Below are 22238 nucleotides of genomic sequence, written 5' to 3' on the forward strand. Positions count from 1 at the left end.
CATGCTGTGCTGGGGGGCGGGGGCGCGCACAGCGCCCCTGTGCGCAAGGCTGGCCGAGGGCTTACCAGCGCTGTTTGAGAGTACTGAAATAGGGTAACTATGACTATTTGAGGTTACAGGGGATTCGGGAAATAACCATGTCTTGAGGTTTTTTCCTAAATATGAGTTCCACTTCCAGCAGTCTAATTTCGAGGGGTATGTCATTACAGAGCTTTGGGGCCAGATGTGCAAATAATCCGCCGCCCGTCTCTTTCTCTTAATTCTAGAAGTTTTGAGGAGGTGTTCTTGGGACAATCTTAAGGGTCTGTGAGGAACATAGGGGAGGACAAGGCTTTGACTTTAGGAGGACTTCAGTTATTTATTGCTTTATGTGCAAGGCAGAGGGATTTACATTTCATCCTTGCATCAACAGGTATCCAATGATACTGTTTCAAAGACTCCCTCACCGGTTCATGAGTTGGAATTTTGAGAAGAAGTCTGGTTGCTGCCAAGTGGGCTTCTCACACTGCCAAAATAATTAAAACACAGCATATCTAGCCACATGCGAGGGATTTTCCAGCACTGTTAAATAAAGGTAATAAAACTTGCTAGTGGGTGTCCTAGATGGGGCGCTCACAAAAATTTTTTTTTAACCTTTGGAGCTGCCTCACTGCTTCACTATTGAAGCATCTTGGCCGCTCATAAAATATTCACTGCTCCTCCAGGAATGACCCATAATGCTCGGCAGGAGCTTTGCCTTTTATTTTTTTTGTTGCTGTGATGCCCCCAAAGAGGATTGGTTGTTCCAAAGCTGTAATACTGTGCCTGGAGTGGTAAAAGACTTTTGTCATTTTACAGTTCAGCATGAATAACACTTTGCTAATACAATGCTTAAAGATTTTGGTGTATAAATGGCAAAAGGCTTTGCCCCTTTCTAGCTCTGCTGTGCTAGTCCTATGCTAAAAAAAATTGCTAGAAAACAGACATTTAAGGTGAGCAGATTCAGAGTGTCGCTGGTGTTGCATGGTGCTCTATATAGGAGCTGCTCTCCACCTGAATTTGGGAACTACCCAGAGTTCTCTGCTTCCTATTTTGCATAATTTATTTGGCACTCTAAAGCTGAAAGGGTTTTGTTTTGACATACTGGGTGTGCTTTTGTGTCTTGACAAAGGTATAGCTCTCTGAAGAACTCTAATGAGAGCGAAACACATGCCAAGGGTTGCTTTTATGTATTCCAGGTTGGCTTGGATAGTATTTTACCAATCCAAAGCTGTAATTCTTTGCCTGGAGTGGTAAAATGCTTTTGACATTTTACAGCTCGGCTTGGATAGCACTTTGTTGATCATACTTAAAGATTTTGCTGTATGAATGGCAAAAGGCTTTGTCCCTTTCAAGCTCAGTGTGGATGGCACTCCTCTAATACTATGCTTAACCACTTTGCTAGAAAAACAGACATTTGAGGTGAGCATATTCAGTGTCAGTGGTGTTGCAAGGTGCTCTATATAAGAGCTGCTCTCAACCCAAATTTGGGAACCACCCAGAGTTCTCTCCTTCCTATTTAGAATACACACACACACACACACACACACACACACACAAACACACACACGCATGCAGGGTGTGAGAAGTAATAGGTGGTGGATAATAATTATAAAATTGCTGCAGCTTCTGAAATGCACAGTTCACAAAAGTACGTATTACTGATAGTTATAACACTGTCTTTGATATTTTTGAAATGTCAATAAGAATTTTTTTTTTTAAATATCCATAACAGCTGTTTCAGTGCCCTGAAGAGGATGAAAGCCAGTGTGGGTGTCTGTTAAGAATTTGTCATTCTCAACTAACTATTGGAGCTATTGACATATCCGAATTGCTATCATTTTACCTAAGAATGAGAAGGTGTGGATGGATTTGAAGCTGGTAGGCTTTCAAGAGGGAGTTTTGGTTTTCTAAAATTTACTATGGATCTTTTTAAAGCTTTGGGGTAGGAGTCGCTTTGTAGTGAAGCATTATTAATGCAAGCAACGTCTTCGGCCATATCTTCAATTCACTTTTCAACCAGTCCAACTCAGCAAACTTCATTGCAGAGCTTTAAGATTTGCAACTCACTTCACTACAACTTCCACAAATGCAAATTCCTAAATTTATGAGAGAACTCTTTTGGTGCACTGGGTAAAGGGCATTGTAGAGAGTGGTGACTGACTTCATGCGCGCCTGACTGTTACTTTGAACAGTAAATAAATAGCCAGAAAGGTCTTTGCAGAACTTTTGTGATGGAACTAATCCCTTTTCTGGCTACTTGTTTAGCACTAACAGCTCCTTGTATATCTTAATCAGTTTACTGCATGGGCAGACTGCTGAGACTGTTCCCTCATTATAGCAATTTGTCTTAGCTTTGCGAATTTCGCTTCTGCAGCAAACAGTTAAATAAGGACAAGTAAACATGGTAAATCTTTAGATTCCAAAGGGTAGACATTTGCAGTGCAAGTTTTGTTTGTTCCTACCACTTATTGACTTGGTGACATTTATTTGCCACAGATTCAGAGAGTCAACATAGTGGCCAGTACCATTTATGAGAGAGGATTATATACTGGGAAGAGGGGCGGTGGTAGAATGTGTTTCTCAGAGACATAGTAGTAATTGGAGAGATGCAGAGTATTGTAAGTAGAAGAGAGGTTAGTAGCTCAAAGAAACTGTATAGCCTGTGTTTAAATTCATGCATATGTTTACATCTGGCCTAGAGACAGCTATAGCTTTCTCATCTGCCTCTACTTTTCAATAAAAATATAAGAGTATTTACATATAGATGTAGGTAGTGGAGCTTTCAGTCAGCCTATTGGTCTGTTTGAGCGTCATTCACGTTGTTCTTCCGCCCATCACACTTTACAGCATGGGGCTGTTGGTTCTCTACACTGTGAGGGAAGGCATTTTGTTCTTTCACAAGTGCACATCCACCTAAAAAGTGGTCCACTTCAGTGGCATTGCTCGTAGGCCCATCCCTGCTTATGTGTTTTCATTTTCGGTTTCATCATTTGTTTTTCGAAAAGTTTTTGTGAAGCATCATCTTTAACTTTTTTTTTGCAAACTTATACACCCCTCATTTTGATGGTAGCATTTATACTTGTTGGTACTTGTATACTTTAAAAAAATGTATTAGAGTTTTACAAGGTGCATGAACACATTGGTTCAGTGGAAATCAGTATACTGGAAATTATAGAGATATTCAATATTGCGAAACACTGAAACATAGTGCTTACATAGCATACTTTAAACCATGATGTGAAATCCGTTAGATGAAAAAGAAAAATTGCAATTGCCATCTTCTTCCCATTTAGTGCCGAGAGGTCGCAAGAAAATTCTTATGTGGCTTCAAATTGCACTGTAGAGCCAAGTAATTAAGTGCCCACCTTCCCCCATGGTGAGAAGAGCCTGAATAACAGCATGTGTGGGGTTTCCTCGTCGCTAGTCTATCATAGTGTGAGACAAGCGTTGTGTAGTTAGCGGCAGGTAAGAAATTGTCCATCTGTGAGGTCATGCTCTGTCTGGAGTTGTTCAAAGTAGAGGAGATGGCCATCTGATAATGGTCGCCAGCCATGGTTAGAAAGCAATCTTTCCACCTACGCAGGATTGAGGCGGTGTATGTGCCTGAGTAGCATGGGAGGCCCAGTAAAGGGAACCCCGGAGCATATAGAAGGATATGTCAGGGGAGAAAGCAAGTTGGAGTGATGCGTTTGTGGGCAACTTGGGCCTGTAATGAGCGTGGTGGGGGGCGGTGTCACCCCTGGAAGAAGGAAGCCATGGGTGACAGTGATGGTAAGGGTGTGGAGTGGTGGCACGTTTCCCAGAGATTCTAGTTGGCTATCCACCTAGCTACCCATTGCACTTGTGCCACCAGGAAGTAGGCTTCAAATGAAGGGACTCCCAGTCCACCTTCCCCCGTAGGTAATTAGAGTTTCTTCAATGCTATCTGGTGGTGACCGTTCCCCCATATGAGTTCAGTGAGCCTATTTATCGAAAGAAACTATGGGAGCTACCACTAGGAGTAAGTGAACTAATACAAAAGACATGGTAAGATCATCATCTTTGACAGAGTGATTTTCCATGTCATTGCAAGCGGTAGACTCTTCCAGAAGGATACAAGGGATTTTAATGCCTCCAGGCAGGTCATAGGTTGCTGTCAAAGAGGTCATTTGAGGATTGGTAGAGGCAGATTCCCAAGTGTGACAGAGGAGTTCTACCAGACACGGGGTGCCCCTTCCCAGAGTGATACCCAGCAGGGTCAAGTCTGTGTGGCCCGGGTAAACAGAGGCTTTTCCCCACTTGGCTGCGAGGCCAAATGATGGGGCGAATGCCAGACTTTTGGTGAGGTCTGCTCGGATATCGCGGATAGAAAGTGAGAGATCATCAGCATAAAGCGTGGCTGCGTATATCTGGTCTTCGAGGGGGATACCCCAGTGCCCATCATCCTGGTGACGGCGGATATCCAGGAGTTCCATAGACATCGTAAAAAGCTAGGGAAAGAGGGGACATCCCCGCTGGGTGCCACACTCGACCAAGAATGTGGCGGATATGTGGTTCCCAGCCAGACCAACCAGAGGAGTTTTGTGGTACAGGAGTTGCATGTATGCAAGGAGGCATCTACCAATGCCCATCCGTGTCAGGGCTTTGAGCAGGTAGCTCCAGTACAGGGAATCGAATGCCTTCTCCAGGTCCAAAACCAGGCACACAGCAAAAGGGAATCACCCCATGTCCTGATCCTGGAAGATTATGTAAGTTGCTGCACCCTCAGACAAACCCATTTTCACCCGGGTGAATTCATTCCTGAAGAATTTGGGTGCAACTCGCGGATAGGATCTTGCCCAGTATCTTGTAGTCCGCCTGCAGTATAGCGATAAGGATAGCAGACGCAGTTCCTCCTCAGTGATTTACCTATCAAGTGTTCTCCGGGTACCCACTATTTCCTAAATTCAGATACCACATTAAAAGTGCCCCATTTGCGGAGTTTTTTAGAGGCCCTACCTTCGTTCTCAGTGAAGTATTTGCGTACATACGATTCTTGGGTATCTCAGAAAGTGGGATCCTCCAAGCAGAGGGTAGGGCGGTGAGGGGTACCCTGCTGCTAGGAATTTTATACTTTTATTGTTTATTACATAGGTTTGCAAAAAGGAAACCAAAAACATTGCAGGCTTGGCTATTCCAGGCATATCAGCTGTAATAAAGCGTGCTTGATAATGAGCTGTTCTCTGATGCACTCAGAATAACCGGGGAGAGGATGTAGCTTAGGGCTAGAGCGGTCGACCTTGAAGTTGGGGAACCGGGTTCGAGTCATGGCAGGGACGCTCATCATCCTTTGCTTCTGGGCAAATTCCTTAATATCCCCGTGCCTTACAAATATCTGTGTTCATCTGTAACGAAACAGGTGCTTATGTAAAGCGCTCTGACATCAGAACAAAAGCCTTTGTTAATAAGAGATGTAAGCATTTCTACAAATATGCACTCAATAGTAATATGTTGGTGGTACATAAATATATCGAAGAAACATTTGGTCCCCAATAATTTAGCAAAATAATAAATGTGTAGAAAAAAGACAATGTTATGGTGGTACCTGTCATACGCACAGTTCGTGCTATCCTTAACAGTTGTGTCATTTTTATCACCAATTAGCCAAACAAATTCGGGATTTTCCCTCAACCTGATGTCTTTCCAGTGTTTCTTGCGCACGTATTCACAGCCAGCGTTGAAGTCCCCCATAAAGATGAAATTCTGAGAAAATGAGAGGATGACAAAGGTTAAACGCAGTTCCTGATTCTCCTTCCTGGACTATTGTTTGCTGACTTCCCAATCCAACATGTGGTGAGAAGAAGATTACTTAAACACAATAATTCCATTTACTGAACTAAAATATGCAGCTAAGGAGGATATTGCGTGTTTTACATGCAACCAAAGAAAGGACGCTCTTGCCCCTGCATATAGTGTATCAGTCATGTGATGTAAAGGTTTCTGGTTCAACCTAACATTCAATTTTCAACTAAAAACACCATGTTCAGGATGTGAAACTAAAGCCCTATAAAAATCCCCTAAATTGATGATAATTTACTGTAGCTAGGTACATTGTCTCCACCTGATTTTACTTTTTAAAACTTTTATTTTCAAATTATTATTAAGGTGGTAGCATTAGAGCAGATTACAGAACATTGATACAGCAGATGAGTAGGTGCAAACAAAATACATCCAGTATTAATTTATGGAACGAATCACGACTGAACTCAAAGCCAGCCTTAAGTGCTTACATTTGTTCGTCCAATACTGTGCAAAATCGCACAAATTGAACTGGGCTTAAAAACCTCTTTGCATACTTCATACACATTAAAACATTATTGTTATAGTAAGCATGTTGACATCAATTAAGGGCAAGTGCCCAATGCTTGAAAGTGCAACTTGCAAAAATGCAATGACTCTAGCCGCCAATAAAGTCACCAATTTATAAATATCTAAAGTGTCTTGTGCCCAAAATTATTTAGAACTATTACTACTCATTTAGTATCATGTTTCAGACTATCCTCAATCTCTACAAATTCATTTTAGATCATGTTATTCATAGTCATAAATAAATATAGAGATCCTCTTCAATATTCGATCCTGATGGAATTTTAGTATTGAATCTAAGGATGTGTTTCGATTCCAATTGCCTCAAACACAAACAGAACTCCATGTTTCCTCCTCTTATTTGATTTGATTTGGTAATATATATGTATATATATATTACCTACTGGTGGTCGCCAGTAGATAGTTATAGTTAGAACCTAGTTTCCATAGGAAAAGCCTTTTTTGACTTGCCTATAACTTTGGCGCCGTTTAACCAGTCTTGATGACATTTTCCCAAAAAATTGTTAAAGTAGGTTCTATGTGTCATGGAAGGTTTAGGGGTGATCTGTACAGTGCTGTCCAAGAAATAGGGGCTCGAAATAAGGGTGCATTTGTAATGTTAATTCCCCTAGGAACGAGTTGTTGAACCTACAACCTGAACTGCTGGACAGAATTACACCAAATTTGGCAGAAAGGTAGATGTTGTTACGCAGATTGTGCTGTTTGTTATTTGGTGTATATCCGTTCGGTAGTTTTTTCAGAAATGTTGAAAATTATAATGATATATCTGGTCGCGAAGATGAGCTCGTGCAGGCAAATGCACCACTCTGTTGGCTGACAACACTTCAACCAGGAAGTGTTGGCAGCCATCTTGGGACTCGGCTTGAAGCAGTGCCCCCCCAAAAGGGAAAATAAAGAAAAGGGGCAGGATAGGAACCCAAGCAATGGTATTGTGGTCCCCCTGGGCCACGGCATAAAATCATTAAAATATTATTTGCAGCGAAATCACGATATTCGTGAATTTGTGGCAAAATTGCGAAATAAAAGCAAGTGGGGGCTCCCACACTTGCTTTTAAATAACCCCCAGGTGGGTCAGGTCCTGTGGGCATATAATAAATATGGGAGGGAGTGCACGGGTCCCCCTCCTATGACTTAACAAAACACCGGTGTCTGCTACCTCCCCGGAGCAGTAACATTAATATATGCATGGGAGCATCGTGGCTTCCCGCTGCCCTGGGGCATAAATGTAATATAAAATAATGCCTCACCCACAGCCCCGGGGACTGCAACATCCCCGGGGCAGTAACTTAATTGTATGCGAGGGAACCTTGTGACGCCCCCGCTGCCCTGGGGACCGCTACCTGCCCGGGGCACTGTTGTATAAAAATGCGGGGCCTACTCAGCCCCCCCACTGCCGCAGGGAGGTGGCCGCCCCCTGGGCAGTCGTGGAGGCACGAGGCTCCCCTGCATATAATTAAATGCATGTAAATAAGTTTAAAATAAACAATGTGGGGGGCCCCTATGGCCTCCCTCACAGCCCCGGAGACATCACCTCCCAGGGGTGCAAATAAATATTAAAGCCTGTGAGGGCTTCGTCCATGCAGCCCCGGGGACTACTACCCCCCAGGGCCGGCTTCCGCAATGTCCTGGTGTGCCACCCCTATGGCTTAGCAAACAACTGCTCTGCTTTCAGCAAGCGAGAACAAAAATGCTCTCACTTGCTGAAAGCAGAGCAGAGTCTGTTTTCCTGCTCGCTGTGAAGCAAGCAGGGAAACAGACATTGCTTTGGGACAAGGTGAGCCACAATGTCATTTGCTTTCCCACCAGCCTATCTGTTCCCACATTGGGCCAACCACACAAACTCTAAAACCACCACTCACATTCAACTCAAAAAAAGTATGTCATCCAAGCTAACCCACTTCAACATCCATGACACACCTTCCTCACCACTGATCACCCCACTCGATCCCCTGCCAGCACATACTCATTCAGCAGCTCTAACTGCCATTTGGCATTTCTGACCTTATCTCTTATGTTATCATTACCTAAAAGCCATCTTTGTCACTGATGCTTGTGTTGACCCCGCATCCATAACCACAAGCTAACTTTAAATGGCTTAACTGCATCCAACACCTACAGAAAACTGGTGGCAGCTTTGCTGCCGTACAAAAACATCCAGAGTGTTTCTTTGCATCCCTCTCCATCTCAACCATTAACACAGTCACCTTTCAAATCAACAACTATTTTACATCCTGATTTCTCTAACCTCACCTCTCCAACATCATCTCTTGCAACTCTCTTGGTAGAGTCAACTTACCTGACTCGTTCACACACCAAATTGATTAGAGACTAATATTGCAACTTTCCCTCTCTCTTAACCTCACCGTCCATGTAACCACATCCATTCCACCCACTACCTTGGAAACAACCTAGAACTCATCTTTTCTGCTACTCCCATACTTGCCTTTCTGAAATATGTTCTTCTAGACTTGATTGTCCACTCTGTCTCAGTCTTTTATGTGTTCTCATTTAAAACTCGACACACAGCGGAGCATACACCAATGACAGTCCTCTCAAATGTCCTTCAAAAATGCCCCCATCCACGCCTTCAAACATACCTACCCCAAACATAACAAACACTGGTGACACATTTCTCATTGATCTTAAATCCACAATGAAGGCCTTGCATAACTTCCACACAGATCTACACCAAAAAGGTCAAAACCAAAATTCAAGGCCACTCAGTACACATAATACCTTAATATCTAGAGAAGGTTAAAAAGAAAACTTGTCATTCTGTGTATCAAAACCACCATGCGCCAATCATGGTCACACTACAACAATACCGCCTCTTATCTTAACAATGAAAGTAAAGTGCTATTCAATGTAGTCAAATGAAGCATAACCCTACTCCCAACACTTGAAATTACAGCAATCTATTGAAGATGATCCACTTCCTTGTTAAGAAGATGCCCACCATATCCCAAAACATTGAGCTCTCAATCACCCTCAACAAACACCCCAGAATCCTCTTGTGTGGATCCAAGCATCTGCACATGACACTCCTTCTGACTTCTCTTCATTGGATGACCCAGGAAGCACAATGGCATCCTTCAGAGCAACCTCATTAGATAATATATCCCAACCACTGCACCTCATCTGCCTAGCAGTTATGTGGAGCATTACATGGAAATAGCTGGTGGGGTGACATTGCTTTTAGTAAACAGTCTTTGCAGGGGCTTTATCATGAATCTGAAAGATTTTTTGACCATCTCTGAGAATAGTATTCTTTATGTAATGAGAACCTCAAATTAAATATAGTCTTGTAAGAGTTTAGAATAAGATAGTTCTAAAATGGGATTTGATATCTTCCATAATTGATATTCTGGTCATTTAGAAATCTCCACAGTAGTAAAGATAATTTTGCCATAATGCTCTTTTCTAGGGCATTTGAAACCAGCGCTGTTGGAGCAGAATAATACCTACACACAACCTTTTTTTAATTCAGTAGTATTGCTGAAAGTAAAAAAAACAAGAGCAAGATCAGTAATAACAGACATGGCTTACAAAATAGGTCTCTGATTTCAAATTTCTTTTAAACTTTGCAAGACATATTGAACTCAGTATATTCCAAGAATTCCAAGACCAGTTATGATCTTGACCTTTGCAAATAAAAAGGTGTTACTGTGACTCACCGGTGACGCCCAGTTCTGTTTTACGTCCATATACACATCATAGAGTTCATCAATCTCCCGAACTGCAGCCTCTGGTGTTGTATGTTGGGGGATGATCACAAACTCTTTTGCATCTAATGATGAAAAGTATAATTTAAAGGCACATTGTGCACTTACATTTTTTACCGCTCTTTTGTTATAGCAAGGATAACTGTTTTATTAAATGAAGCTATATTCTTTACGAAAATGTATAAAACGTTGGGGAAAGGATGTGGGGTAGCGGCCAGAGCTGCCACCTGTGGAGCTGGTGAACCCGGTTAGAGTCTCGCGCCGGTTCAACAGCCTGCGATTCTAGGCCAATCCTTTAATCTCACCATGCCTACCAAAATGAATGTGTCCTTGTGTAATGTGACTCGTGCTCATGTAAACGCTACAGTAATTAATATAAAACTGCAAACAAAGATAAATAATCTGTATCCTTAGAAGACCCTTTACGGTCAAATCCATTATCTTGTATGTGTATATATATATATATATATATATATATATATATATATATATATATATATATATTTATTTATTTATTTATTACTGACATTTATTGAGCGCGAACGAATACCCGTAGGCGTCTCGGCGCTAGACTAAGCAGATGTCTTTCCCCAGATATTAAAAAACTGAGGCAGATCGTTGGGCCATGTCACTGGTTAAACAGCCAGGTTTTTAGTTTCTTTCGAAACTGCACAAGTGAGGGGCTGGCTCTGATGTGTTGTGGCAGGGTGTTCCATATCTTAGGAGCCGCGACTGAGAAGCTGCGGTCGCCCCAGGAGATTGTTTTAGTACGTGGAACCACCAATTGGTTGAGAGTTATGGATCGGAGCTGTCTGAGTATATATATATATATATATATATACTAATATAATACAGAGAGTGCCCAAACCTTTGAGGCGGGTAATCTCAGGAACCACAGCACCAATCACAACACCCAATACAGCGTTGGAAAGGGCAGTTGCAGCACAAGGACATAGGCTATGCTGACGCCCACCATATACATTTAAAAGGTAAAAGAACCGTGCCAGCAAGTAGTCCCTTGTGAGCGTGTCTGCGTTGTGCTGTGGGCGTGTGCTGGGGGCGTGACAAACGCTGGGGGCGTGTGGTACGTTCCGCCCTTCATGCCATGTCTCACATCGTGTGCTGTGGGCGTGTGCTGGGGGCGTGGGCGTGTGTGGAGCGCGGAATTACGGAAAACAAAAAGCGAGCGTTGTGCCCAATATTTCATTGTTTTTTCTTCCCAGGTTCTGTACATTCCAGCTCCGGGTGTGCTTGCCCCACGCTCCCAGTGACGTGCACTTGCTTTACAGTATGGAGGTCAGGCATGGCGCTATTCCCAAGGGCCGGAAGGAGCGCAAACAGGTGCCATTGTGCAGGAAATGTAATCTCGCCTTAACTTCCGGTGACACCTGAAGCACACACTGGAGATTTTCCACTTCTGTTGCCCACAGGCCTCGCACCACGCACATCCGGACACAAGGCCCGCCTCCACGGAAAAAGCAAGAAAGGGACGATCCCTCCCCCGGGAATATGTGGTGATATTCCGCAAACCAACATCCCGCATACCATCACTCCGCAATTTTTATAACGCAGGACTATTACTCCGCAAAGACATAATTTCTAAAACTTTTACAACGCATATGACTTCATCACGCATGCCATTATAACGCAAATGCATGTGTGGTAAAGTCATATACATTGTAAAAGTACATTATTAAAACATCAAATACATGTTTGTATATATGTGTATTTATATATATATATATATATATATATATATATACACACATTTTTTTAATTTAATTAAAACATGTATTCTTTTAAATTGCATTATTTATATTATTTTTATTTATTATTTTATTTTATTACCCTTTACACCCTAAAAACTAATCCCACTCTGCTCCCTTTAAATACCCCTGTACCCCATAATCATAACCCACTCTTACTCCTTAAAATACCCCAACACCCTTAAACACTAACCCATCTTAACCCTATGAATATACCCTGTAGCCCAAAACCCAAACCTATCCCTAAACCCTAAAAATACCCCTGTACCCCAAATACCCAAACCTAGCCCTGAACCATATAAATACCCCTGTACCTCAAAACCCAAACCTAGCCCTGAACCCTAAAAATACCCCTGAACCCCAAAACCCAAACCTACCCCTGAACCCTAAAATACCCCTGTACCTCAAAACCCAAACCTAGCCCTGAACCCTTAAAATACCCCTGTACCCCAAACCTACCCCTGAACCCTAAAAATACCCCTGTACCCCAACACCCAAACCTAGCCCTGCACCCTAAAAATACCCCTGTACCCCATAACCCAAACCTACCCTGAACCATAAAAAAACCCTGTACCCCAAAACCCAAACCTACCCCTGAACCCTGAAATACCCCTGTACCCCAAACCCAAACCTAGCCCTGAACCCTAAAAATACCCCTATACCCCAAAACCCAAAGCTAGTCCTGAACCCTTAGAATACGCCTGTACCCCAAACCTAGCCCTGAACCCTAAAAATACCCCTATACCCCAATACCCAAATCTAGCCCTGAACCCTAAAAATACCCCTGTACCCCAAAACCCATACCTATCCCTAAACCCTAAAACTACCCCTGCACCCCATAATCCAAAACTATATCTGAAACCTTAAAATACCCAAACACCCCAAAACATATACCTCCATACCCCAAAACATATACCCCTATACCCATACTTTCCTTATCCAAACATTAAAAAAAAACATGCTTTTACCATTCATGCATTTACAACGAATTTCGTTGTAAATGTATGCGTGGTAAAAGCATATAAAATGTAATGCCATGCGTTATAATTGCATTGCGGAGTCATGGTACTTTCCTAATGAAAGTATGGGGATTGATGGTATGCGGAAAGAAAGTTGCGGAATAATGGGTGTTTACCCTCCCCCGGTAAGTACATTGGTGGCACGGCGGCCTACATCGCCAGCAACATACTCATATTTTTTCACCACCCATTTGAAAAATTCACAGGTCTCTCTCATTGATGACCAGCACCGACATACACTTTTAGACACACCTCCTGCCACAAGTTCTAGAATCGCGAACTTTAGAGCTGACGAGATACGTTCGAATCTCGGCATCAGCTCAACATCCTGTGATTCCAGGCAAATCGCTTTGTCTCCCCGTGCCTACCACAAATGAATGTGTTCTTCTGTAATGTAAATTGTGCTCATGCCATGTTGTCGAGTTCGCGCTATATAATATTGCAAGGAAAAATAAAGTAGGGAAACTCGAATTCACACACTACTGAACGCGCACTCTTAAGTGCATCAGCAGTGCACTGTGAATCGGAGCGTTTCACAGGCCAGTCACAGATAAGAAATGCTATCAAAATGAAATCCTCCAAAACAATATACTACTGGCCGGCAGCAATTCATACCCTTGTGGAGAAGTGTGGCTCAGGGGTTAGAGGCGGCAGACCCGGAAGCTGAGATCGGCCCTGGACCAGGGTTCAATTCCCCGCCTCGGCAGGTCTTGGGCTCAAAATTCCACAGACTTGATAATTCTCGCTCCGGTGCCTTCTCAACTCACGGGTTGACACTCTGCGACTCTGGGCAATAGCTTGCTTAAACTCCACAACGGCCCCTCGCGGCGGGATGCCTGGCTTTCACCTTGTGGATACCCTGCCGGGGTTATCTCACAGGGGAATACCAGGACGGGTTCCCTAAGCAAGCGCCGGGAAACCCTTTGTGGGTAGCTGTGCGCTATATAAGCTCAAATACATTTACATACCCGGACAACGTCGGGACGGGCTGCTAGTATATATATATATAAAAACTGCTTTAATCCTCACACTTTATCTTAAAAGCTCTAAAAGCAACTCAATTTAGAGGAGGGCGGTAGGTCTAAGTGGTGGACTAGATGCTCTTTGACACACATCCAACTCCGACATTAGTTCTACTCAAGTTGACATGAATGTAGTACAGTTGGCCTATTTTTCGTGACCGCCATAAAGTTGACACTATCTCAATAACTCTCTTCCTGCCAGTATTTTTAATATACTATCAAATCCTTCCTTGCAGTGGCAAATGGCTTTGAAGTTTTAGCAAAACAGATGAAACAAACTCATATGCTTATTTGTAATGGAGAATGCTTCTTGAGTTTCAGGCATAAATTTAGAGACCTAAGAAAAGCCTGGAATTCACCCACAGGGTTGGTAGCCTGAGTCGGGCCTCGCTTTGCGTCACTGCTTGCTGTCTATGAAGAAATCCTCAGGATCCGGTCCACCTACTCTTCTACATCATCTGAATGTTGATACACCTTGCAAGAACTGGCTGATGAAACAGAGAGCAAGAATATACCCGCTGGTGGCTCGACAATACTTGGTGTCTAGTCATGCAGTGATTTGGCCCCTTTGTGTGAGATCCTTCCTTTAGGTTGAGGCCCTGGGCCAGGCCAGGAATGATGGTCTGCCCTGTCACCAAGGCAAGGCTTGGCAGAGAGTGCACTCACAAGGCTGCTCCATGTGCCACTCCTCTCTCCTCAGAGACAAGTGTCAAAACTTTCTCTTGGTAAAGTCCACTTAAAATAAATGCTCTGGTACATGCAGTGGAAGCCAGTCAGGAAGCAGCACTACCCTTCAATCATCCTATATAATCAATTACAATACCACCTTTAGCAGCACCCTGTTTCTTGAAGAAGATACAAGTGAACCTCCTACAGGGCTTGCAAGCATCGGCTCTGCTGGACCCCTGTTGCAGTCACACAGGTCTCTACATGCACAATCGCACAGTGATGGGGTAGAGGGTGGCCATGGACTGCAATCCAAGAACACTGACTTATATAGTTGTAAAGACGGTTGACTCAAAATCTGACCAGATGTGATAATATTCAAAACAGTGTAACAATAGTATCCCAAACTACTAAATTAAACTCAATTTATAAAAGATAATTCCATGAAAAGCATGCTTAACTTCACCACCAACAGAAACAATGAACCACCATGTGACTACACACTCATGCTTCCCTAATAGGCTAGTTTTAATTAAAGTATATCAATAGCATGAATAAGGAACACCTGGAAGGTAGGCAGGGGTACGAAGCAGGGGCACCACATGAGAGTAAATATACCAAATGTCAGAACGAAGATGTTGAAAGCATGTATAAGAGGAGGAAGGAGATTGATCATGATGAGAAATGTTTTGAGAAAGGGAGGCAATTTCTTAACTTTAAAGAAACCATTTCAAAGATACTGGCTAAAAAGCCCTACTTTACTTTTTATAGACAATTCTATAGGGGCCCTCATAAAATATCCAAATTATTCAAACATATCCAAATTCCTTCCGTATTCCCATTGAGCCCAACTCCACTGTTATGGGAAAGAGGAATGATTCTCCACCCAAAAAAATCTTTGAAAATATTCTGCCTAACAGTGTATTTTACAGTACAATTTCCGTAATACATTGCTAAAAAGTCATAGACCTCTCAAGGACATCAAATTAACTAGGTAAGCAATCTGCAATGGCCTCTTATTTCTCAGAATGTATAAACATCTCCCTTCACTTTAATCTTCACATTCCCTTCGGACCTTGAGTTTGTCCCATCCAAGTTCATTATAAGTTATGTGATTTATAATCAGTATTGAAAGGATAATATGCTCAAATAAATAGTTATACCAATATCATAATCACAGGCAATTATACGTAAGCGGCCTCGTCTGATTGGACCGATCATACGTCAAACACCAGGGCTCTCATTCACATTATAGAGACTCAGTCAGCAGACACATTTCTACATACATTCCTATTGCATATATCCCAGGTCTCAGTCTATAGAGGTATATAGAGTCTGATGTAACATAGTGGGCATTTTGTAGCACGGGATGAATGGAGCCGTTAGTTTGATGGCACACACAAAACATAATTGCATCAGTGGATGATATTACAGCACAGTCAGTATTATCCCTGTACAATTCCCCAGGCAAGTGAGCAACACATGCATATCTTGTACAAGAGCAACTTCATGTGTTAGGAATAAGTAGTAAATAGATACCAAGAGATTAATTTCGTCATAGATTTATATGTCAATTGAAATCAATGGGTACAGTGAAATCTTGACAATTGTTAAAGGGTCCTTTTGGAAATCTGACAAGCTCTTAGGGACTGACTGTAAAGCAAGCCTGTAAGAGGAGACACTCAACCTAAAGTTGTTAATTTTCCTGGTCAAAGCTGTTACCTTTTAACTGTGAAATTGTTATGGAAGTAATTTCAGTCCAGCAGGCCTAGTTTCATTTGACATTGGTGATCTTTCAGTTGCAGTGTGTTCTTTGATATGGATTCCTCATCCTTTCCAGCATATTTGTGATTGGTAGCTCCAGCATTTGGAATTAGTGCTTCTCTGAGGAACACCCTACCCATTTTGCAACATGGGTGAATCTACCATGGAGTTAACAATTGAGTTTATTGGATCATCTAATTGGTATCGTCTACCCTCCACTAACCTAGGAATTTAACAGATTTGGCACTCAGAGGAGATGGGCATCTTACCAGTGTTTGGAGCCTCGAACCAGACTACAAAAGGCTCTCTGGAGAAGGCATCCACATCATCAATTTTGTCATCAGGGTACTGATACACGGCTTTCACTGTAACCATCTGGCACCTGCAGCATACAGAAAATAGTGAGGATTTAACACACACTTATGTTACATTCTAGCACACACAGTAAATATTACATCAACCAAATACCTTACAATAGGCGAATATTCTTTGAAGTCCAGGTTCTAAGTTTTAAATTAAATATTTACACATAGGGCCCGATTCCAATCTCGTTACGAAAGCCCTCCCTACGACTCGGATCCGGAGGGCTTTCTGAGCGAAACGTGCTCCAGAAAATCGAACGAATTAGTACGATGCAGCCGTATGCTTACGGACTCAGTTCGCTCAGACTCCCATTGAACTCTATGGGACCTTGTATTGAACTCTATGGGAGCCTGTGTACAGATGTGTACACTGGCTCCCATAGCAAAAAGGGCTGGGTGGGGAAAAGCGTACACCCTGTGGCAGGCACCCCATGATGCCCCCCACACTGTGAATGCCTGGATTGGGGGGACCCATGGGCACACCCCCATGACAGATTCGGAGTGCCCCAGGTGAAGGAGGGCCTGCTACGGGCCCCCGAAGTACAATTCCGACAGCCGTTTCATCTCACTGAGACCGAGATGAAGTGGCTAGCTGAATAGTGCATCGTACTGGCTACGAACGAGTCGCACGGACAGGTTCGGGTCCCTAAAACGATTCCGTCGATGCGTACGCAATCTTCACATCGTACTTGGTCCTTCAGACCTGTGTATAATTCGGTCGGAATAAAGGGCTACAAATCGGATCTGGGAAAGCCAAATCTAATTTGGAGGCCTTCCAAACGACATCGGAATATGTCCTTATTTATTTATTGCATTAATCATTGCCACTACAATTTTGCAAGAAACACTGACTAAACACTTTCCAAACAACAAGAATAAACATTTTAAGGCATAAAATATTTTGCTACAAACATTTAACCTAAAAGGTAGCGGTGTGCCTGTTCTCTAGGATTACAACCAGCTTTAACAAAGCATATCCCTTAATAAAAAAGTAAAAATAATAATGTACACCAGAAGCTAACATGTATTGAATAATTGATCTTAATATTCCTAAAGTCATTCTTTCTAGTCATATTAAAATGTTTCTTCAAGCGAACCATGGAGTATTTTCTTTGCCCATCCGAGACTCTATAGATATTCCTGCCATTATCATTAGTACCAAAATCATCTCTGCACATCGACATAAAATATCTCTAGCACAAACATAATATATGGATTTACTTGAATTGTATATGTTTATGACATTTAAAGATATTTTCAAATAATACCAACAAATTATTAACACCATGATCCATAAAAGTCACACCATTAGTTACACACACAAAAATAAAACCTATTAATTATTTAAATCTTATTTAAATGAGACATTGAAACACACAATGTTTTTAAGTTCCTTGGTATTAAATCATTACTTAAGTACATTGATACATTCATCATATGGACTATATCCAGTTTACCAGTTTAGAATTCCCAATCAGCTGCACCTATAGCCAAAATTTGGTATGTTAAACATTATATATACTTTAATGGTGAAATGGAGTGAAAACAATATGAGACTTTTACTTACTTATAGATAAAAGCGTATTGCTCTTTATACGTTTTTCTTCCGAGCCTTTGACTGATGACATACTGATACACGTTCTTTTCCCCCTTTTTCTCTGGTTGGCTAGAAAATGCAATAATTGTGACATAAATGTATGATATAATTACCAGTCTGTAGAATAATGTCTTCATTTGTATGTTCATTTATAGTATTTCTCGATTCAATGAGTTCCCAACATGGGCGAAGTAGTTAACTCGCATAAACATTTATGATATTTTAGTTTGCAGAGAACTCTTTTCTTCCAGTAGACAGTTCATAGATGGATTGTGTATGAATATAGAACAAATTCACTCATTGTAATCCATGTGATATTGAAGATATGGAGGCTGTGGGTTCGAAATGGATGGAACAACAAGTGGACTCAATGCCCCATTATATGGTATACAAAAACTATAAAAAATGTACATTACATTGCTACTTCTGGACATGCTAGCTGCCCCTAATTTAAACCCTGCTGTGGGACCAAATTATTATTATTTTTCTTAAATCATTTTTGTAAAATATTAAAAACTAAGGCCCCCATTGGGATGGCGGGCGGACTTTGCCCGCCCGCCATCCCCGTGCAAAACGGGACCGCCCGTCATTGGAGCAGCGGTCCCGCCTTGGCAATTAGGATGCACCCGCCACACTGGTGGGCGCATCCTGTATTTTTACCATTGTGGCGGGCGGTGCTAAAAAGCGCCGCCCGCCGAAATGGTAAAAATGCACGTTGTGCATTTCAAAGCACAACATGACAGGCACTGTGCGGTGCCTGCCATGTTGCACTTTGAAATGCGGGGGGTACCATAGGTACCCCCCATGTGCACCCCAACCCCCACCCCCCGGAGTCCCTGGGGCCCCGCAATGGGCCCCCGCAGGGATTCTCCACATACCTTTCCGTGGCGGCATTGCCGCCACGGAAAGGCATTCACATTTGCCCATCATAATATGGCTGGCGGTGTCTGATAGACACAGCCACCATATTATACCTTTTCCGCCCTGGTCGCCTTGCGACCGGGGCAGAAAAGCGGAGGACGGTCTTACAGTCCGCCGCGGTCCCCCCGCCATCCTAATATCGGGGGGGTCTTTAGAGCAAGGATGGCGGGCGGATCGCCACTGCCAGGCAGGCGGTGGCTACCGCTAGCCTAACGGGGGCGATCCGCCAGCCATCCTAATGGGCCCCTAAGTATATGTGAATGTTAGTAATTTTTGATTTAATAAAAACAAGCTGGATAATTTTTGGAGAGCGCCTAATCTGAGAGAGAAAGAAGAACACTGGAAACAGCGATCTCTCTTTTCTTTTCCTTCCCTGCAGAAAAATCATGGAAAAGGAGGGAGTCTTAAAGGTGACAGAGGAATAGCTAGAACCCTGCCAAAATATGAGGATCAAAAAACAACACAGAGAGATATAGGGTCATAGGGATATTTAAAGACCTGCCACAGTTCCAATCCCCAAATATATTCAATAGCAACAACAAACAGATCAGCAATGGGATACCTTTCACTTCAATCTACTGTAAGTAATCAGTCAGAAAGAGAGTCAACTAAACAAGAGAAAACAAAAGCAGACAAGAAGTAGACAAGGTGAGATCACAGAGCAAGTGCTAGAATTCCCATCAAGGTGTCGTGGTGATCAATCTTATCATTTGGTCATCCGTCCATCGGGATGATGGGTCTCTTGATCATAGAGACTTCCTTTCATCCAAAGGAAATTCGCTAGTATGGATCAAACCAAACTCACAAGAACAAACAGATAGTCAATTCAGACCAGCTGGGAATTACATGAACAATAATATCCCTGGACATGTTACTTGCCCAAAAGTTCACATGGAAATACGTGTTACAGAAGAACAACACTCATTATGTCCAACGGGAGTCACCAACTCCTCTTGTGGGTGCCCCGAAAAGAGGAAAAGTAAAGGCACCCAATATATGCTGCAAGAGAAACTAAAGCTTCTCCAGCAAAGCCTCCTACAATAATGCAGCCAACGAACATAATGAGTGCTGTTCTTCTGTAACAAGTATTTCCATCTGAACTTTTGGGCAAGTAGCATGTCCAGGGATATTATTGTTCAAGCCAGTTTAACATTGCGAGTTAAGGTGTTGTGAGGAGATAGTTAAGAGATAACATTTTCTGGTTGTTTTTAGAAGTGTCCATCTGGAAAGGATTAATACTAGTTGGTTCCTAGTAAATGAGTAAGAGCAGGACTGGCAGTGGTCAGACCTATTTTCTCTATTCTATGGCTTCCTCTTTGTTTTCCTTTTCCAGAGCGGGGCCTCGATATCCTGAGCTAGGTCCAGGTGAGGTGAGGTCCAGTCCCAGGTCAAGACGGTTGAGAAATTAAGTTTTTATTACAAGTACTATAACTGTGAAAAAAAAAAGTTTAGATATCTATCTTTTTCAAGTAAATTGAATAGGAGTTATGTCTTTTCAGATGCCATCTGCACCTCTTGAAACGGAGGATCGACATAAGTAGGTTGTATTGATTCCAACCTCATTACATTTTAATATCATCACTTTAATTTAAACATTCTTTGTACACTTTATTGTCACAGTGGCAAAATTTAAGAACAGAGGCCCTGAAGAAAGCAGAGGGCAGCATTCCCTACTGGCTGAAACATATTGGCCCTATATATATTCTTTGCAGTTATTTGTTGAGTCTGCTATTTGCACTGTTCGGTTTTTAGATTAGGGGGTGAGGTGACATCTTGAATAAATAGTTTGTTGTTTTTCTCCTCACTACTCTATTTTAGCTCACCACTTTTCTTCTTTTGCACTGCACATAATTCCCAGCTGGTCTAAATTGACTGTCTGTTCGTTCTTGTGAGTTTGGTTTGATCCATACGAGCGAATTTACTTTGGATGAAAGGACGTCTCTATGATCAAGAGACCCATCATCCCGATGGACGGATAACCAAATGATAAGATTGATCACCACGACACCTTGATGGGAATCATAGCACTTGCTCTGTGATCTCACCTTGTCTACTTCTTGTCTGCTTTTGTTTTCTCTTGTTTAGTTGACTCCCAAATATGAGGATCAAAAACAATGCTAAAACATGTTTTTTCTCAGTTGACTGTACATAAACCATGGCTAACCATGTTGTATTCAATAACATAAAAGTGGAACAGCAACAAGGCTTTTGGGTATTATAGACAAGGGGCCAGATGTAGGTAGCCCTTTACCGATCGGAATCGGCCGAAAATACCGATTTTCGGCCGTTTCCGATCGGTAAAGGGCTATTGAGATGTAGGGGCACATTTTCGGTAATTTTACCGAATCGGTATCATTACCGAATCGGTAAATTTACCGATTCGGTAATATGTACCGAATCGGTAAAATAATTACCGATTCGGTAATATTTACCGATTCGGTAAAATTACCGAAAATGGAATGTAGGTAGGCAATGTACCTTCTGCACATGGCTTACAGAATCGGTATTTTACCATGGAATACAAATCCATGGTAAAATACCGATTCCGGTGTGCATGCACATGTGTGCATGCACACCTATGTCATGTGACAGGCAGACCTGCCCTTAGGGCAGGTATGCCTGCCACATGGCACCCAAGCCTGTTTTGGGGGTGCCAGGGGGTGTCAATGTGACACCCCCTGCACCCTTGTGAATTCGGTATTTACCGATTCGGTAAATACCGAATCGGTAATGCCCATTCATTCCTATGGGCTTCAAAGCCCATAGGAATGAATGGGCATTACCGATTCGGTATTTACTGAATCGGTAAATACCGAATTCATCCGATTCGGTATTCCAGCACATCTGGAATACCTACATATCGGACCCATAGATTTACCGAATTTAAATTACCGAATCGGTAAAATTCGGTAATTTAAATTCAGTAAATCTTTTCTACCTACATCTAGCCCAAGGTACTCATAATTCCAATGATGCGCTCCAGAAAAAGTATTGTTGATATTGCTATTGTTAGTATTAATAATAATATTGCGG

General features: G+C 42.3%; 1 protein-coding gene across 2 annotated transcripts in view; it reads right to left on the minus strand.

Moving 5' to 3' along the window:
* DNASE1L3 (deoxyribonuclease 1L3) overlaps positions 1 to 22238 on the minus strand; it is an 84797-nt gene that overhangs the window by 20589 nt on the left and 41970 nt on the right. For both annotated transcript variants that reach the window (XR_015300075.1, XM_086939049.1), the window contains exons 3-6: positions 18255 to 18353; positions 16595 to 16707; positions 10041 to 10153; positions 5585 to 5742 (exon numbers count right to left, since the gene is read on the minus strand). Coding sequence is in view for 1 of the 2 variants with exons in the window: in XM_086939049.1 (XP_086795175.1) it covers positions 5585 to 5742; positions 10041 to 10153; positions 16595 to 16707; positions 18255 to 18353 (483 nt within the window). In the remaining variant the exon portion in view is untranslated. The remainder of the gene's footprint in view (positions 1 to 5584; positions 5743 to 10040; positions 10154 to 16594; positions 16708 to 18254; positions 18354 to 22238) is intronic.

The sequence above is a fragment of the Lissotriton vulgaris genome, chromosome 9 (assembly GCF_964263255.1).
Source record: "Lissotriton vulgaris chromosome 9, aLisVul1.2, whole genome shotgun sequence".
In the NCBI taxonomy this organism is placed as follows: domain Eukaryota; kingdom Metazoa; phylum Chordata; class Amphibia; order Caudata; family Salamandridae; genus Lissotriton; species Lissotriton vulgaris.